General features: G+C 40.6%; 2 protein-coding genes across 2 annotated transcripts in view; both read right to left on the bottom strand.

Moving 5' to 3' along the window:
- Positions 1–6,408: 6,408 nt before the first annotated feature.
- On the bottom strand, positions 6,409–14,496 carry ABHD10 (abhydrolase domain containing 10, depalmitoylase; the record flags this gene model as incomplete). Its single annotated transcript, XM_082492644.1, has 5 exons — positions 6,409–7,517; positions 8,598–8,735; positions 9,657–9,768; positions 10,558–10,741; positions 14,385–14,496. The coding sequence occupies 5 exons, from the start codon at positions 14,494–14,496 to the stop codon at positions 7,176–7,178; spliced, it is 888 nt and encodes a 295-aa protein (XP_082348770.1). The 3' UTR covers positions 6,409–7,175.
- A 1,836-nt stretch (positions 14,497–16,332) lies between these two features.
- The window catches only part of PHLDB2 (pleckstrin homology like domain family B member 2), a 129,782-nt gene continuing 127,111 nt past the window's right edge, over positions 16,333–19,003 (bottom strand). The window contains exon 19 of the mRNA XM_082479143.1: positions 16,333–18,269. Within this exon, the coding sequence (XP_082335269.1) occupies positions 18,129–18,269 (141 nt within the window). The 3' untranslated portion in view covers positions 16,333–18,128. The remainder of the gene's footprint in view (positions 18,270–19,003) is intronic.

Below are 19,003 nucleotides of genomic sequence, written 5' to 3'. Positions count from 1 at the left end.
GCAGATCACAAACTACAATTACTGTGTCATACAGAGGACACCTATTTCTCTTTAATGGAATAGAAGCATTGGGCCATATAACGTACATATGCGGGACTTGAAAGAGAAATACAAGGTCAAGCCTGCAACTAGACTGCAATAGGTCCTGTAATTTAGATTTATGCATAACATGGCCAAGGCTGTAACTCACATTCTTCTGCTCTAGGCAAATATATATTGAAGCGAGATGAGGTCCTACAGTCACAAAGTAAATCTGAGCTATATAAACTGACCTGCGAGCAGTAAATTTTTTGTCCTTCCTCTCTGGCTCTTCTTCCCCACTGTTACAGTAGTCTCTTCCTCTAGAAAACACCTGCCAGGAGAAAAGCAACATGCAGAGTGGCAATAAAACCATGTATGTAGCAAGCTGCCTGCTATTAAACAGAATAGCTGAGTTCCCTCTGCCTTTCCTATCCCTGCTGGGCTTGAGAACGAGGGTGGAAGAGTGAGACTGCTCACTGATTTTCAGTATTTCTGTATGTGTTCCTTACACAGTTGTTGAATCTTCACCAAACTTTGGTGAAATTCTGCGTTCCCACCCATCTGACTGAATTTGTACATCAGCCTAAAAAAGAGACTGCTGATCTTAGAGACAGGTGAAACACCTAACCCTCTTCTGTTTCCAGAGAAGCCTTTAACACAATTTTTTATCACAAAAAAAAAAAATAATAAAAATATATATCTGAAAGGGTAAGGTAGGCCTCTCTATAACAGCACAGCTGAGTAACTTAAAAATCAAGGAAGTTCAAATCTCATTATTCCCCAGGACGCGATTTTCCTGACCGCTCCCCCCCCCCCCCAAAGGACGGGATATGGACCAAGGAGAAATGACAAGCACGGACCTAATGTAGCGACTCTGGCCAAGGCACTGCTTCAGAAAATGTTGTAACTCTGTACTGCAGCACAACTAGAGCATTGAAAACATTGCAGCAGCTGCAGTCACATAGCTGGTTGAAAGTTTCTCTCTAAGCACGTTTTAATTTGATATGAAAAGTATGGTACCATAAATCTCTTCGCCCCATTGAATAACAGCATGTCCAAGAGAGTACGTAATCAAAATTAACATAAAAATGAAACAGCAGGAGGCAGTTCTGCTAAGGCCTATCCAGCTAGGTTCTTTTGTGAACACTGCTTTGTTTGTATTTAGTGTTGATGCAAGAGAAAGTAAATTAGCTAAACTGAAACTACATGAAACACTTAATACCATTTGACTCAGGAAAAAAAAAAAAAAAAAGCTGAAGCATGTGAAGCATATAATACTACAAAGCCAAACAACAGAAGAGAGAGAACAAGAAGAATACTTGACAAGATAAAAATACATGTATTTTTACATCATCATGTAAAAAAACTGCATCAGTACAGCTCAATATACACAGAATAAGAGCACTTGTTTATTAGGAAACAAATTGAATAAGCTTTAGAGGCTCTTTCAACACATACTGGTCTACTGCAGAGTTTAATCCCAAACACAGGGAAGCATGCCTCACCATTTTCTTCCTTTTTAGAAGGTGGAATTGTTTGTTTCACAAGTTAAGTCTCAAGTAGTTTGATTTTACAACAGATCTGAAAAGAAAACGTTGGTAAGGACTAGGGACAGTTGAGGTCAGCTGGTAATGCTTTTCTTGTTTTAATTAAAACCGTTACCTGCTTCTTTGGTATTATAGGCTAATCAAGCTTCCTGCCTAGCTATAAAAGCTTTTTGCTATTTACCCGTAAAACTTGAATTAACTCCTCAGCAGGAGTTAATGTTACATAGTTTAAGCATTACATATAAGATAAATACTTCGAGGTGCTTATTCAACTAGTATTGTTTGATCAAAATCAACACCACGAGCAGCTGAGTTGCTCGGTTAGTGCCCAGAGCTTCCTCGTACTGTGACAGCCGTGTCAGCCCCAACGTCTGTACTACACCCAGGGACAGATGAGCCCAGAAGTCATTTTCAGACCTGCCAAAAGAGAAAGACAATGAGAATGCTAACAGCTTTAGCTAAGAATGCTACGGAAAATAATTAAGTGTAGATTAAGGTATTCAGAGAAAACCACCTCCCTCAGGCAGCACAAGACAGAGTTGGTAAATGCGACAGCATAAGTCACTGATCATTTCGTGTGATTGAAGCTTATTGTTGAGGAAATGTATGTTATACCATACTTTGGCAGCAAATTAGAAGTCCATAAAAAAAGAAAAAAAAAAAAAAAACAGAAGAATTCATTACAAAGGATTTTAAAAATGTGCACCACACAGAGCTGTCCAAATGTATAGTACCCTAGTTCAATACAGTATTTCTACAAAGGAAAGAAATACTTGTTTTTAAACACAGAATCACAGAATAGTCAGGGTTGGAAGGGACCTCTGGAGATCATCTAGTCCAACCCCCCTGCCAGAGCAGGGTCACCTACAACAGGTTGAACAGGACAGCGTCCAGGCAGGTTTTGAATGTCTGCAGAGTGGGAGACTCCACAACCTCTCTGGGCAGCCTGTTCCAGTGCTCCACTACCCTCAAAGTGAAGAAGTTCCTCCTCATGTTAAGATGGAACTTCCTATGCTCAAGCTTGTGCCCATTACCCCTCGTCCTATCAATGGGCACCACTGAAAAAAGACTCCTCCCATCCCTCTGGCATCCCCCCTTTAAGTATTTGAAAGCATTAATAAGATCCCCCCTCAGTCTTCCTTTCTCTAGACTAAAGAGACCCAAGTTCCTCAGCCTTTCCTCATATGAAAGATGTTCTAATCCCCTAATCATCTTCGTAGCCCTATGCTGCGCCCTCTCCAGCAGTTCCCTGTCTTTCTTGAACTGGGGAGCCCAGAACTGGACACACTACTCCAGGTGTGGCCTCACCAGGGCAGAGGAAAGGGGGAGGATGACCTCCCTCGACCTGCTGGCCACACTCTTTTTGATGCATCCCAGGATGCCATTGGCCCTCTTGGCCACCAGGGCACATTGCTGGTTCATGGTCATCCTGTTGTCCACCAGGACTCCCAGGTCCCTTTCCACAGAGCTGGTCTCCAGGAGGTCAGCCCCCAACCTGTACTGATGCATGGGGTTATTCCTCCCCAGATGCAGTACCCTACACTTACCCTTGTTGAATTTCATTAGGTTCCTCTCTGCCCAACTCTCCAGCCTGTCCAGGTCATGCTGTAAAGCAGCACAGCCTTCTGGTGTGTCAGCCACTCCTCCCAGTTTAGTGTCATCAGCAAACTTGCTGATGGTACACTCTATCCCTCCATCCAGATCATCGATGAATATATTGAACAGGACTGGACCCACTACTGATCCTTGAGGGACACCACTTGTTACTGACCTCCAACTAGACTCCGCACCACTAACCACAACCCTCTGAGCTCTATCCGTCAGCCTGTTCTCAATCCACCCCATTGTCCATTCATCTAGCCCGCACTTCCTAAGCTTGCACGTGAGGATGATGTGGGAGACAGTGTCGAAAGCCTTGCCAAAGTCAAGGTAGACAACATCCACTGCCCTCCCCTCATCTACCCATCTAGTCACTTCATCATAGAATGCTATCAGATTAGTCAGACACGACTTCCCCTTAGTGAATCCATGTTGACTACTTCTGATAACCTTCTTTTCATCCAGGTGCTTTGAGATGATACCCAGCACAAGCTGTTCCATCATCTTTCCAGGGGTGGAGGTGAGGCTGACCGGCCTGTAGTTTCCCGGGTCATCCTTCTTGCCCTTTTTGAAGACTGGGGTGACATTAGCTATCCTCCAGTCCTCAGGCACCTCACCTGTCCTCCAGGACCTTTCAAAGATAATGGAGAGCGGCCCAGCAATGACTTCCCCCAGCTCCCTCAGCACTCGAGGGTGCATCCCATCAGGCCCCATGGATTTGTGGATATCCAGTTTATCTAACTGATCTCTAACTTGCTCCTCATCAACCAAAGGAAAGTCTTGCTCCCTCCAGACTTTCTCTGTTACCTGCATGACTAATATTGAAAATAAACATGACTAATATTGAAAATAATTCACTATCTAGGCATCTACTGGCAAAGACAAAAGAGATGCCAGAGGCATTAACTCAGGGGACAAAACGTAGTACCAAATAAAATCAGAATGACACCATAATATATGAATATTACATTATTCAAGATTGTCAAAACTTCCTGATAGGTCAAGAGCTAGTCACGGGTAGGATGTAAATCTCCCTGTTTATCATCTATCCCTTCTTTCAGGCATTTGAACATGCCAAGTTGACAGTAATCAAAATGCTGGTAATTTCCAGCATGGATACAAGGAAAATGCTATGCTTGCAAAGCGAAATATCAATGGAACTACTGTGGCAAAGTTAGAGGAAAAAGCCACCTCAAAGCCACTTCTCCGTATTTAAGGAATATAGACTGAATTTAGAAAATGATAAGTAAACACAGACAGAAGGGCACATTCAATGAATCTCAAAATCTTATCTGGAATAAAGTATCATCCCTGCGTTTGCATTTACACTGCATGCAGCAAATTTGGGGTGCACCTGCAATGTAAATGCTACGACTCATCTCCATTTAGCAAGCAGAGAAGGAAAACAGAACTACAAAACGAGTGGCATACAAAAAAACCCCAAACCTCCCTAGGATTAAGTTTTAGTAATGCTGCGGTTTGAGCAACGGATGCTGCAGTTTTGTATCCCCAACAATTGTGTCAACCCTGTTACGCTGCCTTCTCCCACCTAATGTTATTACAGCAGAATAATGGGGAGGAAAAAAAAAAACCAAAAAAACATCAAACACCAAAACCCACCACCAAACAAACAAAAAACAACCCCACACCTGAAAACTACTCACACAACTGCTCCGCTTCACATTTGTATTCAGCTATTTTGCTGTAAGGCATTGTAACAACAAGATCTTACCCATAAAATATCAATTATTTAATAAAGGCTGAGGTGAAGCTTTGAATGAACACAAGGCAAGTCTTTCAAGAGAAATACACAGCTACAGTTTATGCAGACATATAAAATTATCTCCCTATCTGAAGCATTACAGTTAAATTGAATGTTTAGAGGTATAACTTCCATTTCGAAAAAATATCTCAAAACTTTTCAGTTACTGAAGTAACTTTAATACGTGTGAACAAAAAGCACACCTATCACAATTAGTAACTTTGGGCCTTAATTAAAATTAATTACTTCGGAATTACTGCAGTCCTCTTTTGTCAACTTTTTCTTCCATTAAAGAGACAAAGCAATCTAAGAGATGTGACAGAAGTAAATTAAAAAATTGTCATAGGTAAGCTAAGAGCAGAAAGTTTTGAAGTAACTTAATTTTGATTTGAGTGTGTCTTTAAACTCACAGAATCTATTTTTCAGGTTTTATCAGATGCAAGTCACATGAACACATACAAAGTCAACAACTGTTTAACAATACATAAACATGAACACAGCTCAACCTTCAGGCATGGAAGTGTCTGAGCGATTTGCATAAATATTCTGAATTATTTTTTCTGAAAAGTAAAACACATGTTCAAGAGGTTTTAAAACTTAAGAAAGTAATGAATTGCATATTCATAGACAGAAAAAAGTCTCCTCGAGAAATAGAAGTACTTGGAAACAAGACTTCATGGAATGTTGTAAATCCTCAGACAAATACCCTGAGCTAGATTAATTGAGTTAGGAAATTGGTACACTTGAATTAGAAGGATTGCACCTAAACTAGAGCCATCTTTTTTACCCTCATACCAGAATTCATTTTTTGTGTATCACAGCTTGTTGGTTTTCGCAGTATTGAAGCCTAAATAAAACCGTATTTCACAGTTTTATCTATGAATTTATTATGAGTTTAAAAAAACTCATCTGAAATTTAGGGGGGGTTGTTTTGTTATTGGTTTTGGCTTTTTGTTTTAGTTGGGTTTTTTTTAATTAAAAGCCATTACCTCAGCAAAGCTCTATACAATGTATTTCTACTGACAACGCTAACACTGAAAACAACAAAATCTCTAGAAATACCTTACTGCCAGGAGCTTTAGTCTTTTAAGGCAGCAATAGCGATGCCACTTACTACTCAAAATAATAAAGCCAGAAACAAGTATATACTTTTAACTGATGTTTCATATTAAGGTCAGCCTGAACTAATTCCAGTCCCTCACCTAAGCTCCTCTCTCTCTCTTTCCAGTGTATGAATGGCACCATATTTTTGGACAAAACCCAGGTAACAGTCATATTTGCAATTAAATCCATTTACTATTAAATTCTATGGATTTACATTACGAGAATTATCCAACTATTAAGTTTCATTTACAAATCTTCAGGCTTGCACTCGCGCACCTCAAATTCCTAACTCTGGAAGACACTGTTCCTAGTAATCTACAGTTCTCAAGCCCTAGAAAAGAGGCGGTGATGCTCTAAGGTGCTGTACTCCCCACTTTAAAGAAGTTACTATAGAAGTAGAAGAGGCACTGTATTGATCCAGTTTCAGTTTACACCAGGATTATGTATTGTTGCCTTAGTAGTACACCCACAAATTAACTATTACAAAAAGACAGTCTGGGGAAGAGGACATAAACTCTAGCAACAAGCATAGATAAAAGAGCTCCGTCTGCACTTTGAGGCCCTGCATTCCCAGAAGTTAACTTCTTAGTTCTGTAGTACCCCAGGCACACCATCAGGGTGTGCCTTCCACTTTTCAATTTTAATAGTACTTAAGAACAATATAATTATTTATCTGTAATCTGTTTATTATGCTTCATGTTATTCACTATTTCTAATAACAACAACTTTAGTAAACAAGTTGTATTTTGCCTTGCACAAATGGTTTCAGACATAAGATAGAAGAATGTTACAGCAAAAGGACAATACTGAAAAGGTGTCAAAGACATGTACAGGCCAATAGTAACAAAAATGCATCAACATTTCAGTACAAAAGTGTAGGAAGCTTGCGAAAAAAGGTTTAAGTGGTGAAGGAGAGGTTCTGAACACAACAGCAGCACTCCTTTGCATTCTGGACTGTCTGTGCAAATGCAGCATTAGTAAGATACCTGTATTTACGAAACAAGAGGTAAGGAAACAGCAGATAAAGCTCAGTTTCTACTGTGATAGTCAGAGGCCTGGCATCATCGTGTTAGGAATGGGGTTTCTGCTACTCATGGAAAAGAGTCAGGTGTAGAGTTCATGCACTTATGCTACTCTGCAGCTTATGCTAATGTTGCCAACTTGTCAATTAAATCATCAACGGTATTCACAAGAAGTTTTGTATCCTCCTTCTCACTCATCCGATGTTGGCCAATTTTGCGGAGGATAACATCCACATCTTTGCTCAAAACACGATCAGCAACTTGCATAGAGATCTGCCAAGGGACATCATCATCCTTCATGCCATGAATAAGTCGTATAGGACACGTTATAGGAATAGGACTATTTAGCACACAGTGATTTTCTGCTTCTCTGATAAAGTCATAGGTCAAAGAGTAATATCCTTCCTCATTATACTTTGTTGGAAACTTCCATTCACCTTTTTCTTCTATTTCTTTTTGTGCCTATAAGAAGAGAGCAAAGAATAGACAACACAGATGTTACAAGTTCTTTAGAGTGCCTCAACTTATTTCTGTTCTAAATGCAGTAAAACTTCCCCAGGTGTAAAACTTCATTTTGTCCATTTTTATTAGCAGAGAAGGTATACTCCTGTTCGCATTCCAGCACCTGAGAAGACAAACCCCCTACCATGTCACAAAAGCTACTCTGCACATCTCTCCTACAAATTAATCGAGTTAAGAATTTCCAATGAAGTTAAGTTTCTCAGCCAAAATCTATTAGAAAGAAAAAGATGTATAGCCACCATGAACAGCAAGTCTCTCTGGCTTCAGTCAGTTCACTGAACCTCAAACAAGAGAATCCTAGGAAAAAGGATTTTTCCAGTGATTAGTCTTTTCAGTCTTCGCCACAATAGGTGTGTCTAAATACTGTATTTACAGAATCTTTCTTACTCTTAAGCAGTAATGCTGACACTATGAAGTGGCTTAGAAAAAAAAAAAACCAACAAACAGAATATTTTAATTATTCAAAAGTAAGAGTTATTTATTACCATATTTATTTGTCACATTATAACACCTGACTTACTGTCCCGAAGACTGGACATTATTGTCATCAAGGAAGCAACTCAGTCTTTCCACCACCTAAATCTTACAGTCTTTACAAACACGCTAATCTGAAGAATTCCCTTCCTACACACACAACCTGTGTCAGACTCATCTCATCCAATGTCATCTCAATTACTTTAGCAGCTGCTTCTCCATCATTGAAAGCACAAGGATCCAATTTGAATGCAAATATAAGATATCCAACACTGAAATCTAATGGACTGCTGAACAGCAGGGATCTGACTTCACGTCCTATATGCCACAGTAATATAAACACATTTTAGGTAGTGCTCACACTAACTTCATACTAGAAGCACAGTATTTTGCAGATTTTTAGATTAATGTAAATTTTCAGCTTACCTCCACCAAACACAGAAAACTTAGCAGAAGACTTGCAGGAAAAGTACAGTTTGAACAACAGAATTTCATAAACGCTTGACAGATTTTCAAATTGCACAAAAGCCAACCATCAACATTTACCTCAATGGGAAGCTTCTTAAAAGTTGTAACAAGATGGTCCGTGGCTACAGCTACTCCAACAAGAGCAGCTACTTTATCTGGGCGTGCTATTGCAGCATGAAGCATCAGCCATCCACCTAAGCTGGAGCCCACCAGAATCTGAAAAAGAGAGAAAATAAAATATTCTTTTACAGGAAACTGCTAATAATTTTTTTCTTTTTTTTTTTTTTAAACAAAAAATCAGTTTCATTTTGTTTAACTACTTAAACCTTGGGCATAATCCTGCTGTCCTTACCCAGGCAGAACTGCTGTCACCTCCAGTGGAAATTTTGCCTGAGTAAGCACCACAAGATCTGGTATTTTATTATTCTTTTTGTTTGGCATGGCTGGTTATTGCTGTCTGAGACTGAAACACTGTAAACAAAATGAGAATTGAAACAATTCAGTATCACATGCATACTTCATGTTTCCTTCTTAAAATAAATGCACATGGTAAAGGCTCAGTGCAGTGAAAAAGCTCAACAAAAGCAATTCATAATACAAAATTGTTTTAAACACGATACTAGGTATTCACAGATTGCAGAAGATTTCAAATTTCTCACAGTCCTTTCTAAAGTAACTGAAGAAGTGGGGTTTTTTAAAGCTATTTTATCATACAGAGTATTTTAACTTGAAACATTCCTGCATGTCCTTTAATTAATGTATCAGCATGGGACAGCAAGCCACTTTTTCATGAAGAGGGCTGTGCTGCACTGTAACAGTTCCCTGTCCCCCGTCAGGTGGAACCTCCACCATGAGGCTTTCTCAGACTCCCTGGAATGACAGCCCTGCTCTGAGTGGGAGGCTCTAATAAATAGCCTCCAGGAGGTCCTGTCAATCCATGTTTCCATGATTTTGTGATCTACCTGCTTGCAAAAGAGGTCTTACAAATATGGCCTCTCAAATGATTCAGCTTGAAAGTGAGCAGGTGTCAGTCGTTAAATAGAAGCTACTGGTGACCAGAGCTATTATAGCATATTTTTTGATTAATCTTCTACCTTGAGGACAAAAAGCATTCCACATTTAAAAATCAAATATAACCTGTGGTCCATCTGTAAGTTCATCCAGTATAGACAGAACATCTTTTCTCCACTTCCCAATTGTACACTCCTCAAATTTACCATCTGAACTTCCACATCCTGTATAATCAAATCTGAAAAAGTAAACATCAAAATGAAAGTAATAGTACTGTCTACGGCAACATAGAAGCTAACTAAACAGTACTGTTTAATCAAATTAAACAGGGGACAAGATACCACGCTGCATATTTTCTTGCTTGGTCCTGCATTATCCCTAGCACCAGAGACCACATAAAAGACAACATATGCAAATAAGTGATGCAGTATTCTCTTGTCATTTGATATAACAATATAAAAATTTACCAGGATATTTCCCAGACAAAGAAGTTTCCCTTACAGACAAAAAGCCCCAAATACTTAAATTTTAAAAGTATTTTTTAAATGGACAAACCGTCTTCCAAACGCTATACCCAAACACAAAGTCTTATGAAACTCAGCATTCAACCTAGTATATCAAAGGAGAGTTATCACCAAGCATATGCATATTCTTCTAAAACAACAGAAGACACTGGGTAACTTAACAAGATTTGGCAGTTAAGAAGCATATGTACAGTGGTAACTTAAAAAATTAGAACTCCAGGTCGTTTCTTTTTCATTTTTGTGCCTGTAGCCTTAATGTAACACATAGCACTGGCTAGACTACAGAAATTTATCAGAGAATTTTCTGAATTACTTTGAGAATACATTCTCCTGATTTACGTCAGTCTCACTACAAACAGAAATCCTACATTTGAAATTGAAGGAAGACACTTCTAAGCTTGTGTACAGCACAGCACGCATTCCAATCCAAATGTCAAAGCTTACCCCTTCCCCCAACCCATGACACCAGTTTAATTTTCTCAAGAACAATGCTTTGCGTGTACCTGATGAAGGCATGACCTAGAGAGTTGCAGAAATCTTCAAGGGCAGCTGCTTTCCGACCATTCATATTTGAATTAAAGCCTGGCAGGAAAATAACCCCTGGATTCCTGCCTTTTAGTTTATGATATGCAAGATTTGGTCGATCTGGTCGAGTAAGAAAGCTGACTGATGATTTCAGCCTGCAAACTAATAAAAAGAGTTATTTAATACAATCATCGTGATAACCTTGGCAGAAATACTAATACTTTATATAACTAGGATTCAGGAAATATGGGCATATTATGTGAAAATAAGATATTTTGGGTCAAAAGAAAAAAGTATCTCCTATATTCTTTATTGACTACTAGTATTGATCAACCTGAAAAGCAAAGCCGATTGTGATTCATTCTCAAATCATTAAGTGCCAACCATGTAAGGAGTACTCAGCAATTAGCAAAGTCGTTGACTGAAGCCAAATGCTTCCTATACCCGATTTCTCCTCATGTGTTACACCATCTTGAATATACTTACCCATTTCATATGAAACTGTAAGATTTGTGTAGTTCAACATTTGTTTTTTCCAGACTGAATTTCAAAAAATATAATTTTGGGACTAAAGTATTCTGTGCAATGGGAAGTTCACAAGTACATGAGGTGACAAATTTTTGATGAAAATTAAAACCGAAGGACAAAACTGCATCTGCATCAAAACCCCAGTTCTGTAAGATCTATAAAGGAGATGTACAATGGGGAAGCCCAAAGGAAGGAATTGGGAAAGAAGCTGGTGACTAACTTTTTCAACATGACAAACATAAACCAACATTAGCGTTGTTTAAACCAAATTAAATAAGTGACATCTTGCCTTTTTTATCATATCATCAACAGCTATTTCCGCGTAAGTTAAAGATTATTGCCAGGAACACTGGAAAAAAAGACCTCATCTTAACATCAGTCTTTTTCTCAGATATGAAGCACAGAAAGTAAAAAACAAAGTAAAGCTACATTTTCTGTAAATACAGAGCAATACATTAAACACATCCCATAAGAAGAAACAGAATTGACCATTGTAGAGCTACGATTTTCTTATGCATCTCCAGAAGAGGCACAGATATCCCATTACATGATTTTGTGTATTCTTGCTGGAGAGGTCACATTAGTCCAGTCCTCAGATTGTTCTGTTTAAACAGAATCAAATAGCACTTTGCAAACCTAAATATTTTGCAAATATTTAAAAAATGAAAGATCGCTTAGTGCAACTTCTGTCAACTGATCTGCAACATATTACACGAGAGAGAAATTTTCCTATCAGCATAAACTTAAAATTATTTTTAGTTCAAGATAACAAATCAGACACATTTGGAAAACAAACACTAGGTTGGACTCTGCTGTTCACATTAAGAACCATTAAAAAAAAACTGAGTTGGTTTCAAACAAGGAAAAAAGATTAACAAAGCAAATGCCATCTAATTAATAACTATGCTGAATCTCAACAGCTGCTACAGTATTTAACCTAAGTTTAGCATTTAATTGTACCTCTACTGTGGGTGAGGGCAAGTGATTCATAGAGAGGTGCTATGGACACTTAATCCATTCTATTATCCCACACAGCAAGACACTTCATTAAACTGCAAGTTTGAGAATTCCAAGACTTTGATACTCTTAATTCTTAGATTAGAAGACTGGTTCTTCAATACTGTAAATCAATAGCGGGGTACAACCCCAAACAATACATCAAGGCTTCCTAGCAGTATAACAACTGGATAAATACTGCAAATACAGACCATGACAGTATCACACCACTTAACTGTTCTGCAGTTTTGAGTTATGCTTTCTCACTATCAAAGAGATTATATTCAAAGGGGTTTGGGTTTTGTTTGTTTTTAAGCTTGCATGTGCATGGGTAAATGTGGATGCGTAAAAGATGCAGGACGCAGCTAGTATTCAGCACTTTCCTACAGTCTAACAGAAATTAGACCATTTGAACTACTGATTAAAACCATTAAATCCTTCCTGAAACAATGGGACAGTTCTTTATCCTATTCATGCATCAATTATTATAAAGGGAAATAAATGCCACTGTGAAGTTTTATTTACTCAGATGCATCCACGCTACGATTTTTGGTTTGCGTGTGTCTCTGTCGGTAAGTCAGTCACTTCTTCACCTGCCAGTAACAGAGGAGATACACAAAGTGCTAAACTTGACAGAAAAAAAAATAGGAGTATTTTTCTCCCCCTTAAGCCCTGATAGCCATCTCTGAAGTCACTGTTTTTCCATCGTGCAGCACTCTGGAGGTGCCCTCAAACTGTCTTGACATTTTAAGTGCACCAGCAGCAATCCTAACCTGAAAAATGCAAAACTCTAAAGCAACCACCCCAGTCAATCCAAAAGCAAGGCTCACTGGAGTCATGCTCTCAGACTTCCCTTTAGACAGACAAAAACATCAGTAACTGAGCAGCTACCCAGTAATTTCTCCTCCTGGTTTCAGTGAAAGACCTTGGTAAGAGCAGGGAAGCACTTTTGAAGAGTGCAAGGTGGTACTTAGTATTTATAAAAGCAAGTTACAGACAGCAAGAGCTAGCTACAGGAAGACCACAGGACCCTTGTCTGACACTATGAAATTCTCTTCATATCAGAATCACTGTGCCATTTTAATTATATTACGACCAACAGAAACTGTGATTAAAACCAATGCTATGTGTCAAAGCCAAAGAAATCCCCCAAACAACCCTTGGAATGCTCCAGCACTGTGACCTACCCATTGTCTACAGCAGCCACAGATTAACACTGCTCTGGTAGATAAAGGACTAAACCTTGTCCACAACTCATTTCATGGATTTGCCTATGCAACAGGAGTAAGAAGGTCACCAGTTCCACCAGCAGCAACTGCTGCTTAGACCAGTCTCTGAGCACTTAACCGCACTCAGTAACCAGCTATTCTGATCACACTACCACTTTAAACACACAGAAAGAAAAGCCATCAACAAAAGTCTACTGTATTCATGTTTTATACAGATTCAAAATGTGCACCCTTAGTGGCAAGTAAGCTTCACTCACTTCCACAATGAGCAACCTCAGATGAGGTTCATTACCTCATCAAAAAGAGCAGCTGCCTGTCAAATTTAAGGCAATGAATAACCTCAACAAACCAGACAAGCACCGAGTCTAGAACAGCAAGAATGGGCACTATGTGTTTGGACAGAGGATCATCTCACACAAAAGCGGATGCCAGCAAAGCTTTTGCAGGTGCCTGGTGAAGTCTCAGACATAAGCATGTTTCAAATCCAAGCAAGCGAACTGGCCCACTCCCTCCAACTTCCAGCTCCTCAGAAAGCAGCAGCGGCAGGAGAAGCTTACAGCCAACTAAACACGCCTGGGAAAGCAGCTGCTCCGCGGACACCCACAGGTTTGGGCACCACCTGCCCTCCCCCGTGCACAGACACCGAAGCACCCCCCGCAGGCTCGGCAGGGGAGGAAAAACCCGTCAGAAAACTCGTCCCTCGACGAGGAGCGGAGTTTAACACCCCCACCCCGGGTACACGCCCTGCCCGCTCCCGACCCAGACACGGTGCTGAAGCGGGAAAGGTGGTGGTGGGGAGGGGGTGGTTGGGGGTGCGCCACCTCCTGCCGCCCGCCTCGCGCTCTGCCGAGAGCAAATACACCTCCCCACGGCCACTACACACGGTATATACACCCGCCACCGACACGTATCCTCTCCCCTCTCTCTCTCTCTCTCTCTCTGACTGACTGACTGACTGACACCCCCTTCTCCCCCAGCCTCCCAGGCCGGCAGAGGAGGAGGATGAGCGGCTGCGGAGCGCCAGCAAAGGAGCCCCAAGGCCCTTCCCTTACCCGGGAGCCCCAGGGCCGCCCTCAGCGGCGACAGCAATACCGCCATGGCCGAGGCACGACGGCGGCCACCACCACCTCGCACCAACCCCCGCAGCCCCCCTGCCGCCGCCATGGCCGCCGCCGCGCGCCGCACGGGCCCCTCGCGGCTGGCGGCGGGCAGGGCGCCTCACTGCGCAGGCGCCAACTGCGGTGTCAGGGCCAGGCGCATGCGCCGTGCCGCCTCCCTGCCTCCCCGGTGCGCGTGAACCACGGGAGGGGGCGGGGCTAGGGGCGCGCATGCGCCGCGGCGTGTGGTGGAGGGTATCGGGCGGTGCTGGGAGCGGCAGACCGGGTTAGGTCAGTGTAATCAGTGCCGTGTGCTTATTTGTGAAGTAGAAAAGTAGGTTTTGTCAATAAAAAAACATTTAATGAACATTCCGCTAGGTGCGAGTGTACTGTGGAGTGGGGACCCTGGGTGAAGGCCTCTACCCGACAAGGCTGGTGAGGCCCAGTCCGGAACCCCCCTACTGCAGGCAGCCTGTAGGCACGCGGAGATAAACCGTTAAAAGGACGCGTTTTGTCGTACACGTATAATGTAATGTGCAGAATTCCCTGGCCCCTACAGAGGGCCAGAAACGGCATTTCAAAACCCATCATCCCTCCCTGGGCTGCCTCTGCAGCGGTGTCAGGGCTCGGCTGTTCCTCAGCCTACAGGGAGTTTGAACCAGCCTGGGTGCCTCCTTACCCATCTCTACTCGGCCTCATTTGCACAGACATGGTAGCCAAAACAAGGTGTTCCTTCCAGAATGTCTTTATGCACAGTACCTCTTATAACACAGGCCACGCAGAAAGGAAGAAAACACCAAGAGAGGTCAGTGCCTGCAAAGGTATTTTTCCAAGCAAGTGCCAGCCCAGCCCGTCAGCAGCTGTAGGTCAAGGGATGCAGCAGCTGTGGTTTTTAAGACACAGCCTAGCTGGTTTGCAATTGAATCATAGAATTGGCTAGGTTGGAAGACACCTTTAAGATCATCATATCCAACCACCAGCCTAACTGCCAAAACCACCACTAAACCATGTCCCTAAGCACCACGCCTACCCCTCTTTTAAATACCTCCAGAGATGGAGACTCCACCACTTCCCTGAGCAGCTTGTTCCAATGCTTAACAACCCTTTCAGTGAAGAAATGTTTCCTAGCATCCAAGATAAACTTACCGTGGCGTAACTTGAGGCCATTTCCTCATCCTATTGCTTGTTACTACCAAAAAGAGATGGACCCCCACGTCGCTACAACCGCCTTCCACGTAGTTGGAGAGAGCAATAAAGCCTCCCCTCAGCTGCTCCTCATAAGACTTGCTCTCCAGACCCCTCATCCGAGGTCATTCAGGGTAAGCAGGTACTTGCCTCCTATGGAGGTAAGCTTGGAAGGCTTGCAGATTGACCGTAAAAAATGGTGCCTACTGCCATGCTTTGCTTACATCGTCTTGGTGTCCACCACTACAAAATGCACTGTGCTTTGTGATGATGATAGCAAACTTAGTGAAAAAGTCATAAAACTGCCCAGGCTTCTACAATGAGCTAATGCTTCCTGCAATTCAAGTCATGTCTATGTGAGATATTGGGAAAACGGAGAAACCCTTAAACTTCAGCAATTTCTGTTTTGCAGTTAAACAAAAAAAAATGGCTATCTCAAAGGCTGGTGATAAATTTTTCAAATGGGGTCATAAAAAATTAGAAAGGTACTATATTATGTACACACAGTAAACAGACTACGCTCATAATTTCACTGCCATCTGAAAGATTATTTTCCATAGCTCTTTTACGGGGAAACACATGGAATGGTTAAATTAAGCATTACTAAGAAATATAAAATTGCTTGCACAACTGTATACAGCTATTTAAAAGAGAAGCAGAAATGTCTCAAGATGAAGCAGCGAGTATTTAAAACAAGCGTATTTTTAAAAATGTTTATTGAAATGCCTTCATTGCATCATGCAGGATACAAAAATCATTATTAGAAAACCTTTATAACCATACTTAGGAGTAAAATCAAGATACATCAGGGAAAAATAATAATTATATAAAACAAAGCAATTTTTTTCTGATAGTGTTTTAAATCATTAGATTACAAGCTGTGATCTGCACAGACAATAACAATTATCTTGCAATAACAGTCCCTTCTTTCATGATTCAAGTCGAACCTGATGTTTGTCATGATAAAGCAACCCTATCACCTGTGTATACCACAAAAAATTCAACCTGTTCATTACAGATACAGGGTTTAAAAAGTATAACAAAAATATTCTGCCAGCATACTTCTATTCGGCTTTCAGGTTTTTTTTTGTTCCATCAAAAGCCATTAACTTTTCATCAGAAAGAAAAAGGCTAATGTGCTTTCTTCTATTACAAAAACCACATAGCACGTAAGTTTTGATTACTGAAATAGAACCTCTTTCAAGTCATATTATAAGAGACTTTCTTGAAGTTCAGTTCAATTAAATAAGTTAAGTTTTTGCAATATTACTCAAGGACTTGGAAGTGATTTCAAAATGGGAGACCACTGCGCCCTCACTATTTTTGTTGTTCTAGGAATTTCAATCTGCTACTTAAAATTTTCAGGGTTTTTTATACATACACTGTTTAGTGTAAACTCGTAGAACTTGCCTCTCTCTTTTTATTCTATTTGACAGCATTATTCTGTGCAGATATGCATTCAAAAAAAACCCAAAACTCTCTGGGGCTGAAAACTTGGCTCCAAAGAATTTAGATGGGTGGAGATTTTGATGCCGGCTTCAAGGGGACCAATGTTTGAGAGGTTACAGTAGAGCATTCACTTGGCACAGAGTACGTTTAGAACCATACTGGGACCTTACTACATAACAGAAAATTGCTGTAGGGTCTAGAATCAGCTCATTCTATTCAACAGGGAAGATTAAAAAAAACCCTCCTAATGAGGAAGTTAATACATATGTTTCCATTTCATATCCTTGTGGAAAAATGCATCTTTATAAAGATATCCTTCTCTTTTTGTTGAGCTCTGTAGATGCAGACTTTAAACATGCAGTTGGTGTCACTGGGTGTTTGAACATACAGAATATCGTAACTGTTTAATTACATTAAAAGTAATGAAGAGTTTTGGCACTGTCCCCTTACAGAAAGTTAGGTACAACTAACAATTTGAAAGCATTATGATAAGGGAATCCTATAACTCTTTGGCTCTGTTGTAATACTTAACTTCTAAGGCAAGAACTGTGTGTACCTTAGGGTTGCTTTTTTGTTTATGTTTTTATAAAATACTTGACTGAAAGGTTTTAAAAAGTCACCTAATCATCTATAAATGTCAAATGCTGCATATTAAAATATATGCTTATTACACCTTTTTGTTCCATTACTAGAATTTTTGCATACTGATGAGAACGCACCCATTTGTAAACTGTTTAGTAAGAGCTTATGAAGACATTCTCCGTATAAGAGAATTTGTAGAAAATTATCACTGAATCAAGATGCTGTAATTTAAATTGCCTGATTATGTATTTTGGAACGCTATGATTCTCAACAGCTTTAGCTCTTTCATTCCTATGAAGATCCACTAAAACAAGTAACAAAGCCCCCCCTTTTCAATGCATTTGTAAAACCATCTCATTCCGAGGTTTCGGGTGCACATCATAAGGAGGATATTTCAGAGTATTCACTGGCTTTTCAGATTTCACTAGATATGGCTAACTTCATATGTTACGTTATTGCAGTATGCCCTATTGCCCCCTTTTATTATAACATGAAGTGGGTGTAGCCTTCTGCGCCTGTAACGATAACATCCATCCATATCCTCATGGCTTCTGGCGAAGGAGCAACCATATAGTAAATCCGGTCATGCGTCTTAACACTGAAAGTGAGCAATGGATTGGGACTCTAAAATAAAACAGAAAGAAGGGTAACAAAAGAATGAAAGCACAGCCGTTTATTGGCACCCAGAAGTGAAATTACTTACGGAGAAAGATAAAACGCGAAATGCTGTACCACTGCTGTACCACTGCATCCTACATTGCAGCACTGGAAGCAGAGATGTGTTTAAAGCGTTTGCATCCAGCATAACCACTTTTCGCGGCATATGTCCACTAGACTATTACACAGTAGTACAGGGCTCCAAACTCATTTCATGCAAAAATAACTATCTCCCCCACTCTGCCCAGTGGTCAAAACCACCTTGGCTTTCACAAATCAACCTGCCAAGGATATATTCAGCTTGTTCGCAGCTCATTTAAATTACAGATGAGAGGCAGGGGGTGCCGAGAGCTTCGAGCACCAGTTAACCCCCTCCCTGTGAGAGACGCATAGAGCCGTCCCTTGATTTCCCAAAGCCACTGATTTCAGTGGTCTCGCCACTGGACTAAGGAATTCCTCACAGCAAATCCCACAGGCATGTAGACACTCTTATCTCTTCTTTCATTGGAATTGAAAAAAAACAAACCACCAACAAACAGTGGTAGTGACTGATCTGGCTTCATCTTTCTTTTCCTCCACTCCATTTTTTTTGTTTGTTTGTTTCTTTTTTTTTTTGAATAATGACAGATCTCCCTTTGACTTTACAGCAGCTACCATACTTTACGTACTGCTATATGATACTCAGTTAAAACAATAACAAA

The sequence above is a fragment of the Vanellus vanellus genome (genome assembly GCF_965231255.1).
Source record: "Vanellus vanellus genome assembly, chromosome: 1".
Classification (NCBI taxonomy): Eukaryota; Metazoa; Chordata; class Aves; order Charadriiformes; family Charadriidae; genus Vanellus; species Vanellus vanellus.
This window is presented reverse-complemented; position numbering and strand designations above follow the sequence as displayed.